Consider the following 27,242-nt stretch of genomic DNA (forward strand, 5'->3'; position numbering starts at 1 on the left):
GCTCGTTGACTCACTGTGGGAAGTAGCCCATGGGTCTAAAGCATTTACTGTGGTGTCCAGTAAACAGGAAAGGCCTAAATGATGAATAGGTGTTGCTGATGACATGTGAAGATGTCAAATCGGCACTGTCCCCTGGCCCCACGCACCCCATGCTAAGCCAAGGGTACGTTCCCCGACTCCCCAGCTCCTGTCATGTGACACCACATGGAGAAGGCAGTTAACTCTGGGTTGCAGACTTCCAGAAAACATTGCTCTTCGCCCTTGCACCAGGAAGTGTGAGCACCTCCCTTGCCAACAGAGCAGCCGCTCCTTCCAGCAGCCGGCTTCCAGCTCAGGAGCACAGCAGAGACTGGGACTCGGAAAGCCAGACACCTGGTGTTGGAAGAGTGACATTCACAGGCATAGAGTGCCAATGCTGGGCCAAGGGGAGAGAGGGAGAGCATGTGAGCATGTGAGTGAAGGAGTGAACGTCTGGCTGTGTGAACTCCTTCTGTAAGCCTGAGGAGCAAGTACAGTCAGTCACACACCCCCACACTCCACCCCAAATACCAGGAGGCCATCTGTGCTTTCAGAAGCAGGGAGGTCAGCGGGCCTTGACACCGGCCACCTAAGTCCTATAGGAAGAGAATGCAGACAAGCAAGGAGGCTTGGGGGAAACACTTGAGACCTCAGGGTCAGGAGGGTGGAGCACAGTGCCACCGCCAGCAATGCAGGGAACGCAGCAGATGGACTTCCCAGACTCCAGAGAAACATTTGGTCTCACACCAACTCACTGGAGAGGGTGGCAGAGAGGACCTAGGAGAGACAAAGGGAAGGCTGGGGAATTGTAAGGAGGCTGAGCCAAGAAGCTAAGGAGAAATTTCCAGAAATGTTTCCATAAGCCTAGTGTTAGAACCTTCTAGAGCAGTGAATACAATCTTCTTATTCTATAGACCAGGAAACTGTGGTCCCTGGAGAATTCTACCCATCCTGAAAAGAAGCTGTGGTGTCAGGGAACGTTCTATGCAGTCCTTGGTAGCTGTGTGATTTGGTGCAAGTGCCTAAACCTCTCTGATCCTTAGGTTTCTCCTTTGTAAAAGGGGGAGCCTTCCATCTACCCCACAGATACATTGTGAGGCATGAGTAAGCTAACACTTGAAGAACTGATAACATTTAACCTGGTGGTCAGCAAGCGATGAGGCTCAATAATACCAGCTTCCGATTCCCAAGGTCACGTCGGGGGTTAACAACAGGGTTGGATCAGGAATTCAGACCCAGTGAGTTATGCCACATTCCCCATTCCAGCTACAGAAGAGTCAAAGGAAAGACATGCCTGTCACTCACCATGGGGGTGGTGGTGACGCTGGATGGGATTTTCTCATGACCAGAGCTCAGGAATGTATTACCAAGGGTTCCATTTTGGGAACTTATTTAAGTGTGTGCCTGGGATGGATTAAAGGCTGAGAATGAACTAAATGTCATGTCGGTGACCTGTCCCACCCACAGACACTAGAATTTATCAGAGGCTAGTTAGACCGCTCCCAAATTCCCCCAAGGAAAGGGAACAGATATGGACTCCTCCATCCAGCCTGCATTCCCAGAGCACACAGTATCCCAGAGAAAACAAGGTTCCAGGATATTAAATAAAAAGGTCACTCAGCTAGCAAGTTGGCAGAGCCAGGGCTCCACAGCATCTGGCTTTTCTGTGCCCTTGCCACTCAACATGTCCTGTCTTCTGCAGAGAGTAAGATGGATGTGAGGAACCAAAAGAGCCATGGGAGAGCACTCTAGCTTGCCTCTTTCTGGAGGAGAGGAGCCCTTGGTGGGGCTTTATCTCTTAGCACAAACTGCTTGGTGCAGCTCTACCAGCCTGCCCTGGATAGAAACCTCTGTCTAGGATCCCATGGCTCCTCTCCCAGGGTGGAGCCTCCAGGGTGCCTCCCTCAGCATCCCCACTACATTCCTGCCTGGTTTCCAAGCAAAGCAAATTCAGAGCCCAGTGAGAGAGGCAGTCTCTGTCTAGTTGAGGAGACATATGCCCTGACATCCAGAACACTTTAGGGAAAACAAGGCCCCTCTCACCAGAAAGTTCCCAGACTGACAAGAACTACTATTTCTGTTCTTTGGACTGTCCCATTTGACAAAGGCAGGGCAGGGGAATTCGAACTCACTAATAAGGGAACTAGCCAGGAAGGGTGGGACACGCCTATTTTTTCAGCTCAAGCTGAAGAGTCTGGCTCAAGAGTCTCTTGAGTGAAATAAAGATAAAGGGAGGCCTGGACAGTGCTGGCCAAAAGGCAGACACTCTGGCTCCTGGTGGAGTCTGGGTAACCACGGGCAGTGTGAGCTGAAAAGGCTTACCTGAGTTGCCTGGAGTCTTGGGTCTTACTTGAAACTCAAGACCTCAGAATGAGAGTCCTCAGACCCTGTCTGGAAGAGGAAGTCTGCTGAGCTGATGAGCATGGCCAGCCAGGAACAAAGGCAATGGGTAAGACCCCCAAGGATGAAGGCCAAGAATCTTGAGAGAGAGGAAGTTGGATGAACCACCCAAGGAAGTGAGTGAGAGATCAAGAGGAAACTCACTGAACAGACACAGGCATTGCTGTGGGGAGGACCCGAGGCACATTCACCAGGAGCCTTTCTTTCCTTGGTAGAGGTGGGGGCAGGGGGCTGCTGGGGTACAGGGCTGGGATGAGATGCAGGTAGGGACCTGGTGAGGTCACACCAGTCACTGGGATCCTGAGCTCACCGCAGCTCCCACGGGTCCCTTCTCCACTGCACTCACTAACAGCAGAAGCTCAGGAATCCCACTCTGAGCTTTGGCCTGACACAAACGTGAGTTTCTGCTCCTACACAGACCACAGGTGTCACATTGCCTGGAGTCATCAGGACAAATCAGAGTGAGACACGGTTTAGCACAATTCCTAGTCCATCCCACTGTGGTCAGCACATAGGTACATCACTACGAATATTTCAAATTTACCGAGACCCGGGTTGTTTTTTTTTTCAGCCTGGCATGTGATCTTGAAGAGTATTCTATTACTGTTGGGTGGAATATCCTACGAGCATCAGTTGATAAAAACAGACAGGCCTACTTAAGCCCTCTGACTCCACACTTGCTTCAGCTACTTGCTCCATCAATTACTGGGGAGTACTTTGATCCGTAAATGTCTGTATTTGTCTTTCAGTTTCTGTTTTATGAATATTGAAGGCGTATTAGATACAGGACCATCACACTCTATGGAGAAACCGGCTCCCTTATCATTGCACAATGTGCCCCTTTGTCCCTAGTGACTAGGGATTGTGTATTAGTGTTACCGTGGCCAAATAGCTCACAGAAGCAACTTAATGGAGGAAGGCTTTACTTTAACTCTTGTTTCAGGAGACATCAGTCTATAGTGCTGGGAGCAGGGTACCATGGGGTACACAGCACCAAAGGCACGAACTCAAGGCTCTGCATGTCCTCAAGGCTATATGCTCAAGGCCCACTCACCGCAGTGGCCTACAGCGAACAGCTTCAAAGGCTCCATAATTCTCCCACAGTATCGCCACTGGAGATGAGCATTCAAAGTTTAAATCCACGGTTGCATTTCACAGTCAACCACAACATCCAGCAGAATCACTCACTCTCAGATCTCCTTTTATCTGAAATGAATAAAGCCGATACTCTCTCTTCTGAATAGTATTTGTGTCGCATATACCTCCTCCTCCTTTGGCTTGCACCGTGTGTATATATTTACTGTAGTTTCTTATGGATAACCCAAAGCTGGAGCTTGCTCTTTCAAATCCACTCTCTTCCTATTGATGCGCCTACACATGAAGTTTGGGTTCAAGCCTACTATCTCACCAACTGCTTTTAACTTGTCTCCTCTCTCCTCTTTCTTCTTCTTCCTATTCTAGGTGAGCCATGTTTAAGCATCCCTGTACATCTTTCAGCACTCGCTCCTTAGCTAGAGTCCTGTGCATCTTCCTTTTGAGTGGCTGTTCTAGTGTTAGCAACACGCATCTTTAATGACCACGGTCTCCTCTCGGCTGCGACACTCCATGTGGAGAGGAGAAATGCAATCACAGCATCTTCTCACTTTTAGCTTCTGTGCTCTTGTTATTATTACTTCGTTGCTACCAGCCCCTGAATGCATCATTTTTTGTTTTAAATATGTAATTATATTTTAAAAGAATTTTGAAGTCAAAGTAAATAGCCTTGTCATGTATTTATTTACTTACAGTTACCACTTCGGTTGTCTTTCATTCCTTAGGTACGTTTAAGTCTCTGCTGGTTTTTTTTTTTTAAATCAATTTCTCCTTCTCAAGAAATTCCTGTAACATTTCTTGTAGTAAAGATCTGCTGCTGACAAATGCTGCCAACTTCTCTTGGCTGAAAAAGCCTTTAATCTCATCACCACTCCCGGAAACTATTTTCACAGACAGACATTGGTTGACTCGTTTTTCTTTTCTTTCAGCTTTTGAGCGTGTTCTGCTTCTCCTGGCCTTCCTAGTAGTTAGTGAGAAATTGGCAGCCATTATTCATTTTCGTTCCTCCGTATAGAATGCACTTTGTTTCTCCAGCTGCTTACACTCATCTCTTAATCTCTGGTTTTTAGCAGTTTGGTTGTGATGTGTCTCCATGTGGTTTTCTTCACGTTTATTCTTTCAGGAATTGGTTGACTTCATTAGATATATAAATTTGTAATTTTCATCAGCTTTTAAGAATTCCATTTCTTTTTCTTCTAATCTTCTCTTTCCATTTCTGGGACTCAGTTACATAGATGTGAATCTACAAGGTGTGGTATTTCCCATAGAACACTGAAGCTCTTTTTGGTTTGGCTGGTTCATTTTAGCTCTTTTTCCTGTTTCATTTTGTATGGGTTTATGTTGCTTTTCAATAAACCTTATTTGCATGTCTAATCGTATATTCGTCTATTATGGATTGAGTGATTCGTATGTCCCCTCCTAAAGCCAAGTTGAATCCTTAACCCCAGTATAATAGGGTTTGTAGATGGAGACTTTGAGACACAATTAGGTAATGATGGTGGAGCCTGGTCCAATGGGATTAGTACTCTCAGAGGAGCAGACTCTGGCCTAGTGTAGTGGTGCGTGTGTATAACCCCAGCACACAGAAGAGCCTGAAACAAGATAATAAAGAGTTCAAGTTCATGGGATGACTGGAGGGAGGGAGGGAGGGAGGGCGGGAAGGAGGGAGAGAGAGATTGAGAGAGAACACTCCACAAACATGCCAAGGGCAGGCCACTGAAGCATGAAGGCAGACATTTTATAAGACACCAAGAAAAACGAAGCTCCCACGGGAACTTGGCCACACTGGAACCCCACTTTCAAACTGAACCTCCAGAACTTTCTATGTTTTTGAATCCTTGGGTATATCGAGCATATTTACAACGGCTCTTTTAAGGGCCTGAGTGCTACTCTGCCACCCTGTCATCTCTTGATGTATTTGAATGAACTGATTCTTCTAGGGGACCGCACTTTTTCCTTATTTCTTTGTTGTCTACTACTTTTTGTTTTAGTTTAGTTGCCTGTGTGTGTGCGATTTGCTGGCTTGTCTGTATGTGCACCACACACACCCATGCAATGCTCACAGAGACCAGAAGAGGGCGGTAGATCCCCTGGAGCTGGCGTTACAGACAGTTGTGAGCTGCTGTGTGGGTGCTGGGAAGAGATTTGGAATCCTCTGCAAGAGCAGCAAGTGCCCTTAACTACTGAGTCATCTCTCCAGCTCCTGTTGTCTACCAGTGTTGATAGAACGACCATTGAGACCTTCATCCAGCTGATTGCTAGATTTTGTAACAATCTGTCAAAGAGTACTTACTGGGCATTATTTTGCAGGCAGTCACATGAAAGTGGAGCCTTTGAGGCTTGTTTTCTGAGCTGTCAGTGTATTAGGTGTCAAAGCCAGGGCCTTATGTATGTTGGTGCCCTATCATAGTACAGCCTTGCTTTTATACTTTTGAGGGCAGATGTGGAGTAGCCTTTATTTTATTACGAAGGCGTATCCCTGCTGTGACTCTGTCATACACCGGTGTTTTCAGTGAGATTTCTCATTCTGGTTAGTGGAAACTGATTTCTGGTTCTACGTGAAACAAAAAATTGCAAAGATGGAACTTACTGGATATAATTGGGTTTAAAAGGCGAAGATAAATTGTTAGTGAATGGTGGTCTCAGTCAGCAGTAAAAGTAATATCAGAACAGAGGAAATATTATACACAACCTATAAGACAGCTAAGTGGAGTCAGCTTCCAAAACTGTACATCTGTGATCTGTGACCCAGGGAAGTGGTGGCAGCAGAGGAGAGAAGTGGGAGTCACCAGACCCACACAGTTGGGAGCGGTTCACAAGGTGGTTTATTCACCTGGTCACTGCAGCCTAGGAAGAGAATGAGGTTGCAGAGAAACACAGTAGATAAGATCAGGAATAGAGCTTCCTAAAAAGTGGCTCCAAGAAAAGCAAGAAGAGGAAAAAGAGTCCAGAAAGAAGAGAGGAAGAGATAAGAGGAAGACCAACGTTGGAAGACTTCAGGGGCAGAAAGAGACAAGTTCCGAGAATGGTACCATCCACACCACCAGAGGTCACAGGGCAATCCAATGAGATATAGATGGAGTGTCTGAGGCTCATCTGTTCAGCCTGGGGAGAGCAGTCTTAGAGACCCAGGGGTGGTAGAAGACAGTGGGCAGGCAAGTGAATGGGAGATGAGGGAATGTTAACTCCTCTCTCTAGAAACATTGGAAGGAAGGGAAGGCTTGTGAGAAGCCATGGCTGAGGGATCTTTATGATGGAAAGGACTCCAGCACACTTATTAGCTCAGAAGTAAGAGCAGCAGAGAAAGACATTCTCAGATCAGACAAGAGTAACAGAAGACTTCTCTTAGTCTCTACAGAGACAAATTAGCAGGGAAGAAATTAGTCATAGCCTCCAACTTAAAGACAGAAGGGCAAAGCCTAGTGTGAAAGAAATTTGCAGCAAACCAGAGCCCTGGAGTTGACAGAAAAGATTCTACCCCCACTGACTTTCTGTGCCAGACGACTTCCTTGAATGACTCTGGAGCCCTGGAAAGTCCTGCAGAAATCTAGAGAAAGCTAGTGTCTGGGCTGCCAAGACCATAATGTAAGATGCATTCTGGGAAGGGGTTGCTGTCAGCAGAGGGATGGGGCCGAGGACAGAGCCAGGAAAGAGCAAAGACATCTCCACCCAGGCAGCAGCTGCTCTCAAATATGTCACAACTTGTCAAAGAGGCAGAAATAGAAGCAGTTTGGGGAGTGGAAGGGGGTGGGGTAGCATGCGATGGCTTCTGAAGCCATGTAGAGGATGGCCCGGGAAGGAAGGGGGACAAACAGGGAGGCTGAGCCAGAGGCAAGTGTGTGAGGTTGAGTGTAGGAGCAAGAGTGAACTGAGGACAGCATTCCCTAAAGAAACCTGTCCTCCCAGAGCCCGGCAGTTCAGTCTTTCAGTCAAGACCATTTCAAACAACCTAGAGCAGGCCTCTAGTTAAGAGAGTAGCTCAGCGGTGATGTGCTTGCCTAGTGTGTATGCCAAAGCTTTGGCTTCTGGGCCTAGTACCTCAAAACCAACTAATTAACGGTAGCCACAAAAAAAGGTTGCCTTCCTACCCCAAGTACATGTTCCCTACAGAGAATGATCTATACAGCCAGATTTCCAGTTTTGAAAGAAAGAGTTTATCACATATGCAGAAAAAAAAGTAAAAGAAGTTAGCACACAGAGAGAGAATGTCAACAGACTGGGCACTTCCTTCCAGCGTCTGTAGAAGTGGCTAGAGAAGGCCTGGAGAAAGAATCAGAAAGAATCATGCTGAAGTTCCTGACTGAGAGATTTCTGGGCAAAGCAAGACATTCTGTCCATTTTGGGTGTCTCTGGCCTCCTGTTCCCACTGCAGGCATGGGATAGACATGAGACTTTTTTAATACCATCAGATAGACAACAGCAGCCTGGCTGGAAGTGGTTTACTTTTAGCCATTCTCCAGGGCAAAATGATTTAATACCCTTAGTCACTTACTGTACTCTTTGCTCCCTGTTTCAGACCCAGGAACCAGCCTGCCCTAAGACAAGGAACCTTGAGGGACACTTGAAATCAACATGGAGTTTGACGTGGAGTGGGGGCGGGGAAGGCTCCTCACTCCCAGAGTCTGCTCTCAACAAATGCAAACAGCACCTGACAGTTTACCCATATGATTCCTCTTAAGCCCCCCCCCCCTTCCTCCAGGCCTACAGGTTGAGCTGAGGGGATAGGGTGTTTGTTTGGATCCTTGGGTCCAGCATCTTGGTTTACTGGTGGGCAACCTAAGAACCAGAGAGGGGATAAGACATCAGCAGGCTCTGCCTCATATCGCCTTATCCATCCACTGCCTTACATTTCTGACAGCTTTTGCCCCAACCAGGAAGTAAAGGGCCTATTGTGGTGGGGGGTTGGGAACTCTCGCAGTCTTCACCCTTACCCCCAAAGGTCCCACAACACCAAGCCCATTGCCATGTGTTCTGCTGAGCACTGTTGCAGTTATTTTGAACACCAGCTCTCTGCTTTGTCTCCAACAACCACCTCTCCTTGACCCCAAGTCTCCTGGGACCTAACTTGCTCTGCCTCTAGGCCAGTCCCTTTCCCCACCCCAAAGCCAAAGATTCTTGAAGGACAGTCCTGGCTCTGAGCTCCAGATTCCAGGCAAGGCTGGGATTTCCCAGTGGTTACCTGATGCTTAGCCCTTATGGAAATAATGTGGCCCAAAGGCCAGGGTCTCTTCCCTGTCCCAGTTCTAAGCTCTGTTCCCATCTGCCTCCAAACCTGGTCCCAAGGCCCCAGCCCCTCTTCCCATTTTCCTCTCTCCATAACAGCTTTCCCTGAGGTCTCCCTGAATTCTTCCGATGTCCACAGGCATGAGGCCCTGCACTCCCCCAGAGATTGTGAACTCACCTACTGCACCCCTCCTCACAGAAAGAGAGGGGTTCAGCTTCAAGGTCTAAGCTCAAGTCTTGGGATAAGAGACACCCCTAGTCCTCAGCATTCTTGAACAAGTCTCTTTCCTGAGCCTCTGTCTCCTTCTGTGTAGAAAGAAGACAGACTAGTCAGCCCTCAACTGCCTTGCAGCTTTGATGGTCTATGATTCTGTGATCTGGTTCTACCCTGAAAAAAAAAAAAAAAAATATATATATATATATGTGTGTGTGTGTGTGTGTGTGTGTGTGTATGATGTGTATGATGTATATGATGTATATGTATGTGCTGTGTGTGTGTGTGTGTGTATAACTCTGAGGCTCAATCCCCACGAGGTCCCAATAATAATTCTCTGAGACCTTGCCTGAGAAAACAGAACGTGAGGGCTATTTGGAGAGGCCGGAGGCTCCCCTCTCTCGACCTTCTCGCTCCTCTGTTCCCAACCACAAGATTCTCCAGAATGAGAAATGTGCCTTCATTTTAGTAAAGCAACCTGGCCACCCAGGTCAGCCCATCAGTAGGGACTAGATAGGATTGGAGGCCATGGTGGTGTGTAGCTGAAGGAGAAGGAACCGGGAGCAGGTGAAGGGGATTTCTGAAACCTGATGCTGCCATGCAAATGAGGTCAGCCCAGCATGCAAATGGACAGAGTCAAGTTGAGATGGTCAGGGTGGGAGGCCAACAGCCTGGATCTGAAGCCTTTGTAGGGGCTAGGGGCTTCCTCTGGAGAAAGCACGAGGTGGCTACAGTAGGGGGGGGGGCCCTATGTGCCCACACAGCAGGGGTAGGGATTAAGATTGGACGCCCTGCTGTCAGGTCAGAGCTGATGGATTGCCACTGATGGTGCAGCACAAAGGAGCCCTGTGCCTGGCACCAATGTGTTCCCGTCCATCAGAGGGCAGCTTGTGGGGTGCTGGGGTGTGCAGGGGAGGAAGGCCAAGGACTAGGCATGCCTCACTGGTCGATGAGAGAGCAAGGTGTCTAAAAGGCCACTACCCACAGCGCTACACTAGAATTTCAAAAGACTCCTCCACTTCAGTCCCCAGAGCATCTTTGCCTTCAGTGGGACCTGGAACGATCGGCAGCCCACATCATCCGGACATACACAAAGACATCAACAGACAAGGATTCACTGAGACCCAGATACACAACTCCCAGCCCCACCCTCAACAAGCAGGGGCAAACATCACACTCACATCCTGGGGTGCTTCCTGCAGACCAGAGCTCTGTCTAGTCATTGCCCTCATCCCCACCCAGGGACCAACACAGAGTAGGGGTTGAACAGAAGAAGGAGAAAGAGAGTTGATTTCTCTTCTGGGTTATACTTGTCCTTTCTCTAGTCCTCCCCCTTGTCACACAGCACTTTCTACCTTGGAAAGGTGACTTTTAGTACACAATTGTCACTCAACTGTGGACACAGGGTAGCAGGTAGATGACACCCTGCTCATGTCACCTGGTACCCAGTTTCTTGATTGAAATGGGGGGTGTGTGAGCTGGGTGTGATGGTGAACAACTTTAATCCTAGCACTTGGGAGGCAAAGGCAGGGGGATCTTTGTGAGTCTGAGGCCAGCCCTGCTCTACAGAGTGAGTTCAGGACAGCCAGAGGTACACAGAGAAACCCTGTATCAAAAAAAAAAAAAAGTTCCCTCCTCCGATCCTGATCCTGTGGTCCATAGGGTCAGCGTAGACACCTGATGCGATGAGCATGGGGCTAAGAACAGGTGACGGCACGGAAGCAGAGGGATGGCAATGCAGGGAACAAGTCTTACACTTGTTGGGTATTTTGATGTGCCAAGTGTACACACACACAAACACACATGCACACACATACACACACATACGTACACACATACACAGATGCACATGTGCACACACGCACACATGGCACCTGCCGCCATTTTGAAACATGAGTGTTTTCCCAGTCAAATCCACCCTCCTGCCCCTGAGCCAATGATTCAGACCTTTATCATATCACTCCTGGATTACTGTCATGTGAGGTGGGGGTGGGTGGGTAATAAGGTTTTCTTGCCTCAGTTCTCAAGTCCCTCCATACCCAGTTGGGCCCCTTATCCTCACAGACTAGTTTTCAGTCACGCACCTCTTCGACCAGAACCCTGAGATTCACACGTGCTGATCACCCATGATCCTCTTCTCACCTCTTCACGTTCTCAGTCTCCTGTGACTTTGCCATTTGTTTGCAAGCAATCCACATTGTCCCTGTTTGGTTTTGCTTTTTATTTTGTCTGAGACAGAGTCTCCCAACTAGCCCAGACTAGCCTGGAACTGGCAATCCTCCTGCCTTGGCCCCTCCAAGTACGGAATTAAAGGTATGTGCCACCGTGCCCACCTACCTTTCAGACGTCTCATCGGCTGCACCATTAACAGCTTGCAATGGGGCATTCGCTGCTAAGGATGCAGGCTCATCTACTAAGCAGCCGGGTCCTGCAAGGCTTCTAAGAACAAGTCCTTTCTGCTCTCACTTGAGAGGAAGAAGACACATTGTTTAGGACTAAGTTGGATTGGGTCCCCCAAGGACAAAAGATCCGATTTGGCTGTTTCTGTGGCAGATGTGACATCCCTCTCCTTTCAGGGCTCACAGGACTGGAGTCTAACCTGAAGCAAGGTAAATTTTTGTTTGTTTGCTTCTTCACTTTGAATGTGTTGAACGTGACTATTCTCTGTCTAGGTTTAGAACCCACAATATTGTGCTGCACTTTGTATCCCCAAGTAAAGTCCAAGAACTGACTTAAGGCCTCAGTGTGTCCCAATTTGCTTGGGGCTCTTTTATTGTCAGCATGTCCCCCCTCACACACCTGCTTCCTCCTTTTAAAAGACAGCACTCTCTTGAGGCTTAAGAGAGGAGAAAAGACCAGCCCTTCAAACCTCCCACAGTTACCACTGCGGCTGTGAAGGGAGCCTTCCCTGAGCCTCCACCACATACAACCCCACCCCTCCCCTTTTGTCCTGACTGGTAGTTACAATGTGTCCATCTCCTCCTCTCCTTCCTCCTCCTCTTCCTCTTCTTCCTCCTCTTCCTCCTCCTCCATTGGAACAAGGATAACAGGACAGATCACACCTAATCTGCAGGGTTCTGGGGAAAATCCTAAGCCATAGGTGAAAGTTTGTGGCTTAAAATCCAGAATTCCTGAAGCCTCAGGTCAGTGGAATAGGCCGTCATGTGACAGCCACAAGAAAAAGGATTCTGGAATCAGAGATTGGGTGAAAGGTGGTCAGAGGTCTGCACACCACTCTTAGAATTTGTCCTCCCTGACCACCAATGCCTCTACTGAGGTATCTTACAGGCTGATGGAACCAAAGATTCAATGGAAATGGCCCCTCCCCCACCTGACATTCTAGAGTTGTATGACGCATGCAAAGGTGATGACTCAGGCAGGAAGGGATAGAAGAAGCCAGCCTGGTGGCCCAGGATAGACACAAATAATATAAAGGACTATTTCTCCTTATCACTCCTTCTAAAGAAAGGAAGGAGTCAAGACGGTTCTAGTGCCCAAACAGGGCAGCAGACATCACTGAGGGGAAAGCACGAGAGAGAAGATTAAGTGAGACCAAGGAGGGAGACTGGGGACTGAACAGCTCTTGACTGGGGGAGAAGAAGGCAATGTAGAGTAGTCTGTGAGTTCTAATCCTTGCTAAACACTGACTTCACCTGACCCCCGCTACTTAAGGATTCCCCCCTTACTTAAGAAGTCCTTGTGTTCTCTTGCTTTAATCTATCCCCAACATCATGAGACCTGCTCAAAGATGCTGTGGAAACTCAAAAGTTGAGTCCATTTGCCCTTCTGCGTTTCTGTCTTTTGCTTCCAAGGACCCTAAGGATTCACACACACACACACACACACACACGCACACACACACACACGACCCAAATTTGGAGTGGTCCTGTTGTGGTGGTAGGTCTTTAAGGATCTCATGGGATGACACAGTATGGTTTAAGGTGCTGCTGAGCAGGAAAGAGAAGGTTAGAGGATTCTGAAGACCCCTTCCCGTCCAAGACAACCCCTTTCTTGTTCCCTCCTGCCCTGTCTACCAGCTGCCTTGGACCATGGAGGAGAGCAGGCAGGAGGCCCGGGTAGGAGTAATTGAAAGGAGCAGATGAGACAGGGAATGCACCCACCCCCACCTTCCCTGCCCCACAGGGGCTGTGGAGAAATGAAAACTAATCAAATTACAGCCGACGGCCTCCCGACCCGTGCACAGGAGCCGCCTGGGCCAGGGGCAGGCTGGCAGGGTGGGGTGGGGGCAAAAGGAGAGGGAAGGGGAATCACATGTAATCCACTGTAAACGTCTTGATGTGCAGCAACAGCTTAGAGGGGGGCTCAGGTTTCTGTGGCGTTGGCTATATTTATCTCTGGGTCCATGCCAGCAGGGAGGGTTTAAATGGCACCCAGCAGTTGGCGTGAGGGGCTGCAGGAGCTTGGGGGCCAGTGGCAGGAACAAGTCTTTTCCGACCTGATGGAGCTGTATGAGACATCCCCCTATTTCTACCAGGAGCCCCACTTCTATGATGGGGAAAACTACCTTCCTGTCCACCTTCAGGGCTTTGAGACCCCGGGCTATGAGCGGACTGAGCTCAGCTTAAGCCCGGAAGCCCGAGGGCCCTTGGAAGAAAAGGGACTGGGGACCCCTGAGCATTGTCCAGGCCAGTGCCTGCCGTGGGCATGTAAGGTGTGTAAGAGGAAGTCTGTGTCTGTGGACCGGCGGAGGGCAGCCACACTGAGGGAGAAGCGCAGGCTCAAGAAAGTGAATGAGGCCTTCGAGGCTCTGAAGAGGAGCACCCTGCTCAACCCCAACCAGCGGCTGCCCAAGGTGGAGATCCTGCGCAGTGCCATCCAGTACATTGAGCGCCTACAGGCCTTGCTCAGCTCCCTCAACCAGGAGGAGCGCGATCTCCGCTACCGAGGCGGGGGCGGGCCCCAGCCGGTGGTAAGTGGCTGGTGCACCAGATCCAGGGCTAGGGCCAAAGGGAGGTGCCTGGTCAGCTTCGGGCCACCAGAGCTAGAACAGGTGCAAAGCAGGGCCCTTGGGATCCCAAGACCCCTTTCCTTGCCGGTATACTGTCCAGCGGCCTTCTGTGCTCATACTGTTTCCAGACCAGACAAAGGCAGTAGATATAAATACAGATGGGGTGGGGTGGACTGGCACAGGACAACAGAAGGGGCCCGGAAACGAACCTGCAGTAAGGGCTTAGGTGAGCCTAGGCGAAAAAGAGAAAAAGTGGCCAAAGAAACCTGCTTTGTCTCAAGTCCACAGCCTCCATATTTGAGCTGACAAAACACATCAGAATGTCCGCAGGTCTGCTCAGGAACCACCATAACAAAATACTCTGGTTTACCACCCTTACCCACCCCACTCTACCCCGAAGTGAAGGCAAAATTCTCATCCTAGAAACTAGGAAAGACCTAGAAGTAGGATGTCTATGGTAACATTCTAGGGTAGGTAACTGAGCCTGTAACCCAGGCAGAGAGAAATACCTGAAACCAGTAGTTGACCTTGGACCTTGGCCTTGTTTTGCATGCAGGTGCCCAGTGAATGCAACTCCCACAGCGCCTCCTGCAGTCCGGAGTGGGGCAATGCACTGGAGTTCGGTCCCAACCCCGGAGGTAAGTGAATCCTGACCCTGGTAACATGGCTCAAATCCCTTAGTCGCTAACTAGGCTGGGCTGTCCCCTTACCCTATCTCCCTGTTCCAGTCTCCTTCCAGCAGCTTTTCCAGGAACCTGCTGACCTGAGGGCCCCAAATGATGGGCTGGAGACCCTGTACCTCTCTGTAGCCTTGACCAGCTAAAGAGTAGTTAGAGCCTCCAGCAGCTTCCCAGCTGGTGTTTGACCTCAGGGAGAGGAGCCTGCCCCTGCCCCAGGGGTCTCTGTTGTAAAACTGGGCCCAGTTCCCTGGGATATCCTGGCTTCACCTTGAGATAGCCACTTCCAAAACCTAACTGCATTAGGGGATTTCAGAAGCAGCCCACAAGTATGGGTACATACATACACACACACACACACACACACACACACACACACACACACACACACACGGCATGGGGAGTACTAGTGGCTGGGAGGTGGAGGGACAATCCTGAGTCTTCCTTACCTATTTTGTCCTGGAAAACCTGTGTCATTAAGGGTCCCACACCCCTTGCTCAGGAAACACTCCCCACCTTCTCCTTACAGATCATTTGCTCGCAGCTGACCCTACAGACGCCCACAACCTGCACTCCCTTACGTCCATCGTGGACAGCATCACAGTGGAGGATATGTCTGTTGCCTTCCCAGATGAAACCATGCCCAACTGAGATTGTCTGCAGGCTGGGTGTACATGTGAGCCCCCAAGTTGGTGTCAAACGCCACACTTGTGCAGCAGGGGGCCTTTTAAGTGGGGCTGTCCTGATGCCCAGAAAACAGCCCTGGGCTGCCACAAGCCAGACTACCCACTCCCCATTCACATGAGGCTAACACCCAGCCCAGCAAGGGAATTTAACTGACTCCTTAAGGCAGAGATCGTCCCCTTCCGCGGAGAGAAAGATGGAGTCCAGAGAGCCCGCTTGTTAATGTCCCTCAATGGGACAAACTCGGGAGCTTCCTTTTTTGTTTATCATAATACGCCTCTAATTCCACCCCCCAAATGGGACAATCTGAGAGACAGTGAGTGCCCTGACCTGGACAAGTGTGCACATCTGTGTCTCTTCCTGAAGCCAGTGGCTGGGCTGGGCCTGCCCTGAGTTGAGAGAGAAGGGGGAGGAACTATATGGTTCCAAAGTCTCTGGGGGGGGCCAAGCATTTGCAGTGGATATTGGGAACCTTCCAGTGCTTTGTGTATTGTTTATTGTTTTGTGTGTTGTTTGTAAAGCTGCCATCTGACCAAGGTCTCCTGTGCTGACGATGCCAGAGACAGGCAGGGAAGGGGGTGGGGGCTCTTGGGTGACTTCTTTTGTTAACTAAGCATTGTGTGGTTTTGCCAATTTTTTCTTTGTAATTCTTTTGCTAACTTATTTGGATTTCCTTTTTTAAAAAATGAATAAAGACTGGTTGCTATCAGAGAGTCTGCAATGATATCAGGAGGGGAGACATCAAAACACTGCACCTTCCCCTTGAAAGTCCACCTGGGAGGGGGGAGTGGATCATGTGAGTGGAGCGGAGGTCCTGAGCTGGTCATTAGACCCAAGAGCCAGGTGGCACACAGCTTGGGGAAAGACCAGATTCCTAAGAAATCCTGGGCACACAGAGGGAGGCCTGCAAAACACTCTGTTGTAGTTTAACTCAGACATCATTCACAGTCCGCTGTGTTCCAATTCACAGCCCAACAGGTCCACTGAGCATGCTCATGAGCCTTGTGCCCAGCTCCCACCTAGGGCTGAGGGTGTAGAGCTGGGTTTTTAGGACTTTTCTTCCTCAGCTCCATCTCTCCCCTGGATCCACATCACCTTCTCTATAGAGAAGTAGGAGGTGACCACACAGAACAAATGGGGTCAGATGCTGTCACTTCCTCACAGGACAAATAGCATGTCCCCTTACCACTTTCTGGCCTTCCTTCCAGGCACAGGGATATTCCTGTCCCCACCTACAGCTCAAAAATGAGATCCTGCTGAGGGAATCAGAGACAAAGAACAATCAGAGGAGAAGCCAGGGTTCTCATCATTTGGGATGCTTTTTTTTTTTTTTTTTTTTTTTTTTTTAAGATTGGCTTCCTAAGGGGAGGTGGGTGGAAAACTGAAAGCAAAGCTCCCAGGTAGAGATTGTGTAAGGATTTACACAGCGTCTAAAAGAACTATAATCGGAACAGACCAAAAACACCAACTTCAACTTTACTGTTGTGTCGTGCTGTTTGTCTGGTTTCCTGGAGATTATTTCCAAACCATTGCAGACAGGGATTCAGTATATGGTGCATTCTGGGCCCTCTTCAGTCCTCTCAGGCCCTTTGTCAACTGACCTGAGCCGGTTTAAGAGAGCTGGTGCTGATGGCCATTCTTCAGGTGCTCGAGCTCAGCTGGGCCCCTCCCCACCTGCCCTCCCAAGAGCTATACCTAAAGGAGACAGTATGAGAAAGACATGTCAGAGCCGCAGGAACTTGAGACTAAGAAGCTAGATAAGACAGGTCCCATCAAGGTCTGGTCGTCTCAAATAAGCAACCATCCGTCCTGGTTTGTGGGATTTTCTTCTTTTTGAGTTTGTGTCATTGGATGTACAGTCTTTCAGACAGCCTGAAGAAGAATATTTAAGTCTAGCCTTGAGCTACTGACCCTGGGGCAAAGCAAGTGCCTGCATTACCATTTCTTACCTCTGGTCTAGTGTTCTCCCTCAGGACTACCAAAATACCCAACTGTGAAACCAACTAGGGCTCTTCTCAGATTTATGCCCTCTGTCCCAGTGCCTCCCAGAATTCTTGAGTGGCTTCTCCCTGACTGCCTTCAGTTGTGACCTGTCTGTCCCTTGTCCTCCCAGCCCCCTGCAAGGGTCTAATGCTGACCAAGAACAAAGGTACTCCATGAATACCTGGTGCTCGTGGGCTCTGGCTGCTGGGTATTGTGTTAAAGCCCATTCTTTTCACACTTGAGAGCAAAGGTCACTGGAGTCAGCTGACCCTTGTGCAGCCACAGCTTGAAAGTCCTCAGGCCATAATAGGCCAGCATAGCTCAGATGTGAATGACTAACCCTGCTATCCAGGAGTTCAGGATCTTTTCATAAAATGTTATTAAGCATAAGGGTTTCCTTACATTAAAAAACTCTCAACCTTCACAATAGAATTACAGATAACAGTCGTGTTAATGAATAACGAGGTGGAGTTCTTTAGGGAAATTAACTTAAACTCCTTCATCCGTGGAAGTAACTACAATAAATCAAACTGGGCTAATCAAATGTTGCCTAATAATGAACATTAAGGACTCCACAAGAATAAAAAGACAACAGGACAGCCTGGGCTACACAGAGAAACCCTGTCTCGAACCAAAAAAAAAAAAAAAAAGAATAAAAAGACAAGAATTACTTGAAACTTGGCATGCCAAATGTTACTGGGGACATAGGAGCATCCTGGCGTTTAGCTAATTATTATGAATTATAGGATGCTTAGTGTACTATCTGTGCCCTCTGGTAAACATTCTAAGGTGTCTGAATTCCCAAGAAGATTCCGTTGGCAGACCAAAAAACCTTTCCACTAGTGACTGCAAGTGTAATAGGTGACTGTCCCCCACTAGTGTGGGAGAGCAATGGTGGGAAAGAGTAGTCCCCTGAACTCAAGTGTCTGTTCTGTGGATGAAATGCCACCCTATTATCCCTAACGTGTCCCATCCCATGGACTTTAGTTTTCTGGCTTCTAGGCTCACATTGGGGTATATATGCCTAAGGAATGCTATTGAATTGTATATTGCTAAAGAAGACCCCCATTCAGGCATTGGTAGAGACATGTATTACTACCCTTTGGTGACTGGTTGTACCTCCTTCCTGCGATCTCTCAGCTATGAGCGACTACCTTGACCCAGACTCCTTGCCTCTCACTCTGTTTAGAACATTTCCAGGGAGAACAAAGGAAAAACATTGTAAGGCCCCTTCCTTGGCTTCTTCCTTGGTCTCTACAAATGCTAAAGAAACATGATGCTAGGTCTTTTCTGGAGCCTGGCATGCCTAATGTCCCATTTCCATACAGGACTGTTCCTCCTATATCCCAAACCCAGTGGCTGGCAACACTGAGACATGATGGTTTCTGGACCCTTCCGACCTCCTCTCCTGTAGCCAGTGTCTAGAGCTCATCAGTTTCCTTTGATCAGGAAGGGATGGGAGCCCTGAGAGGCTTGTAGACACTAAACCAACGTGTCTTACCACATCTCCTTGCCTTGCCTGGTCTCTGCCTGAGCTAGTATGTGGCTCTTCTCCTGTCACCTATGTCATTCTTGCTTTGTCAGTCTTTAGGGTGTCAATGGCTAAGGAAAGGACACAGGAATGCAGCACGTGTCCACACGGTTCATCACTCAGATGAGTAGAAAATGGCCCTTGGATGGTTCACAGGTGCCAAGGGCTATCTGAGTGGTTACAAAAATGTGATGGAGGGAGAATTGGGTCAGTTAGGGAAATCAGGAGCAGTAGTTAAGCTGCCACATGCTCCTGGCAGTAGGTGAGGAATTCACTATACAGATCACAGTCAGGGATGAGGCACTGGGCTCAGACCTAGACTTGAAACCTGTATCTTTCACCTGGTGTGTGACCATAGCCTGACAATTTCCTCTCCCTTAAAATGGCAATGATCCCATGTTGCTGGGTTGTTATGATTAAGATAAATTATTCTGTTTACTACAAATTATAATTTGGATGTTTGGGTTTCTCCAAACTCCATATCCAATTCATGTTCAGGTCTAGAGAAATGGCCCAATGGTTAAGAGAGCTTACTGCTCTATCACAAAAGACCCAAGCTTGGTGTGATGGTTTATATATGCTTGGCCCAGGGAGTGGCAGTGTTGGGAGGTGTGGCCTTGTTGAAGTAGGTGTGGCCTTGTGGGTGTGGGCTTTAATACCCTTGCCCTAGCTGCCTGGGAGTCAGTACTCTGCTAGAAGCCTTCAGATGAAGATGTAGAACTCTCAGCTCCTCCTACACCATGCCTGCCTAGATGCTGCCATGTTTCCACCTTGATGATACTGGACTGAACCTCTGAACCTGTAAGCCAGCCCCAAATGTTGTCCTTGTAAGACTTGCCTTGGACATGGTGTCTGTTCACAGCAGTAAAACCCTAACTAAGGCACCTGAATCCCAGAAATCATATCACTCAGCTCACAAATGCTGTACCTCCAGCTCTAAGGGACTCATGAGTTTTCTGGCCTCAACTGGCACCCATATACACATTCATATACATATACACGTACATTCACATTTAATTCTAAAAAGAAATCTTTTAAAATACCTAATCCCTAATGCAGTGAATGGTATTAACATATAGGGCTTTGGAAGGCATTTAGGGCATTGAGTTTAGTGACTTTATAGGAGGGCACTTATTATCCTTCAGCTCTTTCTAGCATGGAGAACACCTTGAGAAAGTACTATTTCTGGGAACTGGGCTCTCATTGGAGATTAGGTATGCTGGTACCTTGACCTTGGACTTCTTGAACTCCACTTCCTGTGGAAAACACATTTCTGTTGACCTGTGTGAGGTTATTTTGTAGTAGCATCAGGAACAGGCAAGTTGTTGTGGTTTGAATATGCTTGGCCCAGGGAGTGTCACTATTTGGAGGTGTGGCCTTGTTGGAGTAGGCGTGGCCTTGTTGGAGGAAGTGTGTCACTGTGGGGGTGGGCTTTGAGAGCTTCCTCCTAGCTGCCTGAAGATGCCAGTCTTTTCCTAGCAGCTTTCAGATGAAGATATAGAATTGTCAGTTCTTCCAGCCCCATGCCTGCCTGGACACTGCCATGCTCCCGCCTTGATGATAATGGACTAAACCTCTGAATCTGTAAGCCAGCCCCAATTAAAGGTTGTCCTTAGAAGAGGACACGGTGTCTGCTCACAGCAGTAAAAGCCTAACCAGACACAAGTATCTGCTTTTATTAATATTCATCAACAATTCTCCAGGATGAGGTCAGTCAATCCACTCATTCAATGTAGAGATCAAAGAGACTGACTTAAGGGGTGACATCACAGCCCAGCGCAGCAGACAGTCAAGGAGACAGCACATGTCTCTGTGCAACATGTATAGACTGTTCATGAAGCTGAAGGATGCTGGCTACCTAATTCTACTGCGGCGCCAGCCACTGCCTCCCAGGAGAGACTTGGAAAGAAATTGAAGGGTCAAAGCCACAAAGGCAAGGAAAAGAGTCACTGAGCATTCTGCAAGGGACACTGGTGGACATAACATTTCTGAGTTATGTAAACTGGTAGCAAGAGGGGGCCAAGGATACAAGCCATGAATAGCTTCTTTTTATTTTTAAATTTATTTGGTTTTGTTTTTACTTATTCACTTTACATCCTGCTCCCTCCCAGTCACCCTCTCCCACAATCCTTTCCCCACCCCCCTTCCCCTCTTCTTCTCCTGGGTATACCCCTAACCATGGCACTTCAAATCTCTGGGAGCATGAATAGTTTCTTAAAGTCACCTAGGGAAGGGGCTGGACCCTGAACTAAAGTAATAGAGACCTACGTTAAATAAGAATGGCCCACAGTGGCTCACATATCTAAATATTTGGTCTCCAGTTGGGAAGGATTAGGAGGTGTGGCCTCATTGGAGGAGGTGTCCACACGTCCTACTTTGAGGTTTCAAAAGCTCATGTCATCCTAGTTAGCTCTCTCGCTGCTTCTTGGTTGTTTCAATAAGTAAGTAACTCTCAGCTGTTTCTCCAGCACTATGCCTATCTGCCTGCTTGCCTGCCTGTCCTGCTCCCCACTGTAATGGTCATGGACTCTAACCCTCTGAAACGGTAAAATCATTTACTTAAGTAAATGATTTTTTAAAAAAAAAAAAAAAAAAACAAGTTGCCTTGGTCATGGTATCTTATCACAGCAAATGGAAGTAACTCAGACTGCTACCGAAATGCTGAGCTACACAGAGAGAGCTTGGCAGCAGCGACTCTAGGCTCAGTGTGAAAGGGTCCAAGTAGAGTAAGCCTGGACAGATGAGAGAGAAAACCGACCAAGCCCGGCATCAGGTTCCTCATGCCCTCACCTTGTTCTCTAAGCCCTTGGTACAAGTCACCCAAACACTAACTTTCCCACCAAGCCTGTGAGTGTGTAATAAACAGAAGGGTATTGCCTACATGTTTCAAAACTGATACTTTCTTCCCAGAGCTTAGCGGCACCAAGGTCCAGGAAGTAAAGCTAGACACACCAAATGAACTTAGTGTTCAAAAAAAAGAAACGGACGCCATTTGTACATTGTCTTAAAACCAGGTTGTTTATTGGTATGTACACACCTGCTCACACACACACACTCACACACACATACACACACACATACTCGCACACCCACTCCTGAAGCACTGAGCCAATACAGTACTGAGAAGGGACCTGGTTTGACACAGGAGGCTGGCAGGGAGAGCTTGGGTCACTGGTGACTCTCCAGAGAAAACTAATATTGACAAGAGAGGCCAGGCCACACTGTGATGGCGGCCTTCCCTCACTGCACGCAGAGTCCCCTATTTTGTCCTCCCTACTGACTGAATGCACCTGGCTACCTACGACAAGGTGAACCATGATAGGGTTACATGAAAGAGGAGGGGCAGGGCTGACTCTCCCACATAGCTAGCCCCGAGAGTCCTTAGAAGGAGTCAGACAAGGTAGGGCCATGCTCAGCTTCCTCCATCCTAAGACTGGCCCTTCTCTGTAACTCCACTATTCAAGATCAGGGGTTCTTTCTCTCTAACCAGGTCATTTTTCTACTCAACTGTTTCTCTCTCCATTCCCAGAGGCCTGTCTGGTAGGGAGACAGAAACAACGGGGTTGAGGACAGGTGGTTGTTCGTTCACTCACCCCATTAGCTAAGCTTCCCTCTGCTGAGCACGGGGCTCCATGTCCTTTTCAGACAGGGAGTTCTGGTTCACTCCTCCACCTGTTAGCCTGGTCCCTGTTCAGAATCCCAGTGATGAAATGGCAAACCAGCTACTCCAGTCACCTCCAGGATGGCACTGTATTGCCGATCTACGACAAACACAGTCCAGGCACTTTCCCTATCCTCTTCCATTATCGGGGTCTATCACCCACCCTGATACTAGGTCCTGAGCTTTCCAAAGGTTAAGAAATTAGTCCGGAAGAGAGGGGTGATTGGTCATAAATCTGCCCTGTCCCCACCATGCTGCCAGAAAAAGCAATGAAAATAATGGAGACAGAGAGGGATCAAGAATTTGAGTAGTTAGCCCCTTACCCCCAAAAGAACCCTAAAGGAGGACTGGAGGGTATGGGGACACACAAGGGAGCCTGCCTCAGTCCACTTTAGATTTCCTAGACCTGGGACATGATTCACTAAAGAGGAAGACTTCCCCCACCCCCACTTCAGGGCAGAATTAACCGCTCACCATCTGATCCACCCAATCCAGTAGCAGCACCATCTGTGGCTGGGGCTGGAAATGGTTGGAGCTGGAGGCACACCCCCCCCCCCGTTGCTCTTTGGGGTACAAAAGGCCATCAACTATCTCTCTAGACAAGGAGCTGAAGAGTTTCCCTTGCCCTTGGCCCAAAGCTCTGGGGTCCGTTTGTCCCACATATTTGGGATTCTTTGTCAGCTTGGGCACAGAATTTCTACCTTAGTCTTCCTCAGTCCCCTCCTGGCTTTGTCCTGGAGGAGGGCTTGGGGTATTCATCAGCCCACAAGCAAGTCTTGCAGGCAAGAGCTACAGACACTGGTGATGAGGTTTGAGGAGGAGGGAGTGATACTGACAGAGGGGGTGACAAAACCACTCGGACCATCCGGCACAGCCAGAGCGGAGGAGACCAGAAGGCCAATTAGTCCAAGCAGGACAGAGTCCCGAAATGGCCTTTTATTGGAAGGGTCATCTCAGTCCTTGGTTCGGGATCCTGAGCCTGACGAGCCCATAGTCCAGACCAAAGAAGATCCGAAAGAGGGAAGGTAGCCACACACTTGGTGCTGTCCTTCCCTCCCTTCCATAGAATCTCAAACAACTAGGACCTGGGTGCCCGCCACTCACAGAAGGCCTTGGCCACATCCACCAGAGACTTACAAAGGGGGAACGAAGTAGGACTCGGATAGTGGGATGCCAAAGGAGTGGATGAGCATATTCTGAGATCCCGGGCAACTGGAAAGTCACAGAGGAGAGACTGGGAGCCAAGGGAGAAAGGGAACGAGCAGGAAGGGTCAGGGCTGGCTGAGCCTGTGAAACCAGGACACCCGCCCTGGGGGCCGTGGCTAGTCCCGGAAGGCGGAGAGCATATGTCCGTAGAGATAGTGGGAATGAGCTAGGAGAGAAGAGAGAGACAGGCTCTGTGAGTGGAGGTGCTTCCCGGGGCGGGCAGCGGGTAGGTGCGGCATGCGGCCAAGCACGAAGCGAAGCGGGAAGGGCAAGCCGGGCGATGCTGCAGCGAGGGGGCGGCGGCAGGGCGGTCGGGGCGGCGGCTGGATGGGCGAGCGCAGCCACAGCCTGGCCCACTTACCCCGAGCCGGGGGCGCACCCCCGTCAGACCCGGGGCGGGAGGGTGGGGGGGTCAGCAGGAGTAGGTCCGAACCGTGGAGGGCTCCAGTCTCTGCGCCCCCGCCGTCCCGGCTGGCAGGAGTCAGCAGCGGCGGGAGAACACACAGAGCGCGGGTTAGTGCGCGCCCCACCGCAGCGTTAGTGCAGCTCAGCCTCGGCCTCGCCCCTCTCCAGCCCGCTCGGCTCCAGGGTGCGGGGAGGAACCCATTGCCAGCCTGGCGCTCACCTTCCGGCATGATCTTCTTGGGCGGGGCGGGTGGAGGCTGCAGCGGACCCAGCGTGGACACACGGAAGCCCGCCGGGAGAGTCTCCGCTGAGGTGCCCAACATGCCACCGCTGTGGTGATCCCGAGGCCGGAAGCGTTTCCTCCAAGAGGGTGCTCGGCGGAACACCTTCTCTTCCCCCTGCACCAAGGGGCATATCGGAGTTGCCACCCCAGTCCCTAAAGCTCTAAGGGGTACTACTTCCGCACACCCCTTCTCTAGCTAGTCCTTAGTGGTTTTGCGTGTAGAATGAATAAGGGCTGAAGATGATTACAAGCAGTGTCTCACAGAGATCAAGAAAGAGATTCTTCCTATCAGGTCTGGGCCAGCACTGAACTCCATTGCTCTACCCACCCCAACCTCCCAAACTGAGTGGCCCTACCCACTGCTCTTCTAAAGTATTTTTCTTTCCAGGCTCCCTCTGGGAATTGCTGGGCCAGCCCCAGCAAGCACTGCTCTCCTGTCCTGCTGGCACCTCAAATATAAGATACTACCCAGGTTGCTAGAAAAACGACCACGTCCAGGGATCAAGACTCCCGGGATGACCTTCTTGGTTCTGCCACATTACTAGCAACATGACAGCTCTGGGATTCAGTTTTCTTATCTTCAAGATGGAAATTTCAACATCTGTCTAACCTATTTATTTCTCACATTGGCTACCGCAGTGAGATCACACTGACTACTGCAGTGAGATCAGAACACACCAATGATGCGTCAGGAGGCCAGAGACATGCCTCTCCAGAAGATACAGGGAGCAACCACCACTATCTGCTCCCCATCAACGCCAACCAAGTCTCCAAAATCAGCTCCTCTGCAGTGGGCTCCCAGAGCCCTAGTCCCACAGGATGGGTCACTGATCAGGCAGGCCACCCAACATATCCGTCAGAGCCACCGCTCACTGGCCTGTAGCCAAGCCTCATCTTCAGCCTGTGTTTTCAGAACTGCACAGACCCCGTGACACAGGCAGAGTGAGCAGGAACAGGACCACCGACCCTGTTCCTGTCTCAACGATTCCTCCCATCTCCACCTTCGGGGGTTTGTAATCTGTGCCCTTGGGGTGACCAATGCTCTAATCACTTGTCACAGACCTGTCCCAGAAGCATTTATATGCACTTTCAAGATTATTTTGTTGCTGTTTCTTTCCCTTTGCCCCCTTCCCTTGCCCGCCTCAGTCACCTCCTGTCTCTACTCCTATTTTCTTCTCCTTTCTTTCATGCTCTATGCTGCATGATTTTTACTGTTGGAAAGAATGTATTCCCTGATCCTGGTGTGTCCTATCTGGAGTTCTGTCTGCCTCGGTTAACTGTTAAATGAATGGATAGCAGGAATCTCATTCCTTAATTTAACAAGGTCTGAAGATGGAGAACCTAAGAATAAGCGGGGGGTGGGGGGGCAGGCACACATGTGGTATGTCTGTGAAGTCGGGGGACAACTTTGTGGAGTTGGTTATCTCTTTCTACCTTTATGTAGTTCCAGGGATCAAACTCAGGTTGTCTGACTTGTATGGCAAGAGCTTTTACCTGCTGAGCCATCTCGCCAGTCCCGGGATCATTTTTAACCTGCTTAAAGCCAGATCAGCTAAGGCAGACCTGAATGGTCAAGGAAGACAGGAAACAGGTAGGGTGGAAGAGGAGGAGAGGAAGTGCCGGTAGGGGCAGGCTATGGCCTTAGGATACATCACAGCTCAGAACACCAGTCTTCCCTGAACTCAAAGGGAGGTCTGATGAAATGACAGTCACAGGGCTGTTTCTGCACATGGGAAAGGCTGAGAATGCAGAATGAATGCACAAGTAAACAGAAGAGTAAAGCTACAGAGAGACCAGGGGTGACAGAGGCCTGAGCTTTTTTTAGCGTGTCTACCTGAGGAGCCTCAGTCAGTGCCTCAGCAGAGCACCTGTCCTCAAAACACCACAGGGCTGGAGGACAGGCCACTATCTCACAAATCAGGGAGAGGAGCAGTGGGTTATGAGACACAAAGATAGAAGAACCACCCCCAGAGACGTGGCTTCCAGGAAGACCTTTGACCCTGCTTGGTTGAGAGGGCTGAGCCCTGAGGTGGAAGATGCTTGAGGTATAGCGCAGGGGTTTGGTTTTTATACTAGAAATGAGTTTCACAGAGACTTCTCCACAGCAGAGCACTGCCACCCAACCACAGGCCTCCTCTTCCCAGCTTCCTTTCTTCCTTTCCCTTCTGGCTCTCCTCCCTCAGGCCAGCCACCACTCATCAGCCCTGGGGCAGGAGACCTCATGACCCTCTATCCAAGCAGCCAACAACCAAGGCTCTGAATTCATATCCAGGTACTCACGTCATCCAATTTCCTGTCTGTGCCCAAGGCCAACAGGTTATTGAACTCTCTCTCCATCACTTGGCGGGCCTGAAACCCATAGGGTAAGAGAGAGAAAGAGAAATTCTAGTTAATAACACCATATTACTCTTTTAAAATTTACACTGATTCAGTGTTTATATTGTCACACATTATTCAGTGTGTCCGTGTGCACGCACACACACACACACATTTGCAACTATGCACTGTGTAAGTCGGAGAACAACTCTAAAAGTTGCTTCTCTCTTTATGCAGGTCCCAGGGATCAAACTTAGGTCATCAGGCTTGGTGGCAAGTGCTTTTACTTGCTAAGCCAGCTCACCAGCCTCATCTTTTTCTTTTTTCTTTTTTTTACATGGGGGTTGGGGGGCAGGTATGCAAAACACAGTAAATACATGTGGTCAGAGAATAACAAATAAGAATTGGTTCTCTTCTGCTATGTGGATTCTGGGGACTGAACTCAGGTTGTGACTGGCGGTGGCATGTACCTTTATCACTGAGTCACCTCAGTTTCCTACTTTATGGCATCTTTCAGCTGTTTCCTAGAGTCTAAGGGCAGAAATGGGGCAGGGGACTAGTGTACTTAACCACTGGAAAG

At 49.3% G+C, this 27,242-nt stretch overlaps 2 protein-coding genes across 2 annotated transcripts in view; one reads left to right on the forward strand and one right to left on the reverse strand.

Moving 5' to 3' along the window:
* The first annotated feature begins 13,360 nt into the window (after positions 1–13,360).
* Positions 13,361–15,986, forward strand: Myog (myogenin). The gene is made up of 3 exons (XM_028764775.1): positions 13,361–13,877; positions 14,473–14,554; positions 15,123–15,986. Exons 1-3 carry the CDS (start codon positions 13,407–13,409, stop codon positions 15,242–15,244), a joined length of 675 nt encoding a protein of 224 aa, XP_028620608.1. The 5' UTR covers positions 13,361–13,406; the 3' UTR covers positions 15,245–15,986.
* Positions 15,987–22,868: 6,882 nt separating this feature from the next.
* Ppfia4 (PTPRF interacting protein alpha 4) overlaps positions 22,869–27,242 on the reverse strand; it is a 33,603-nt gene continuing 29,229 nt past the window's right edge. Inside the window, exons 25-27 of the mRNA XM_028764610.1 lie at positions 26,627–26,695; positions 24,284–24,461; positions 22,869–23,824 (exon numbers count right to left, since the gene is read on the reverse strand). Of these exons, the coding sequence (XP_028620443.1) occupies positions 23,775–23,824; positions 24,284–24,461; positions 26,627–26,695 (297 nt within the window). The 3' untranslated portion in view covers positions 22,869–23,774. The remainder of the gene's footprint in view (positions 23,825–24,283; positions 24,462–26,626; positions 26,696–27,242) is intronic.

The sequence above is a fragment of the Grammomys surdaster genome, unplaced genomic scaffold, assembly GCF_004785775.1.
Source record: "Grammomys surdaster isolate TR1022 unplaced genomic scaffold, NIH_TR_1.0 145, whole genome shotgun sequence".
Taxonomy (NCBI): Eukaryota; Metazoa; Chordata; class Mammalia; order Rodentia; family Muridae; genus Grammomys; species Grammomys surdaster.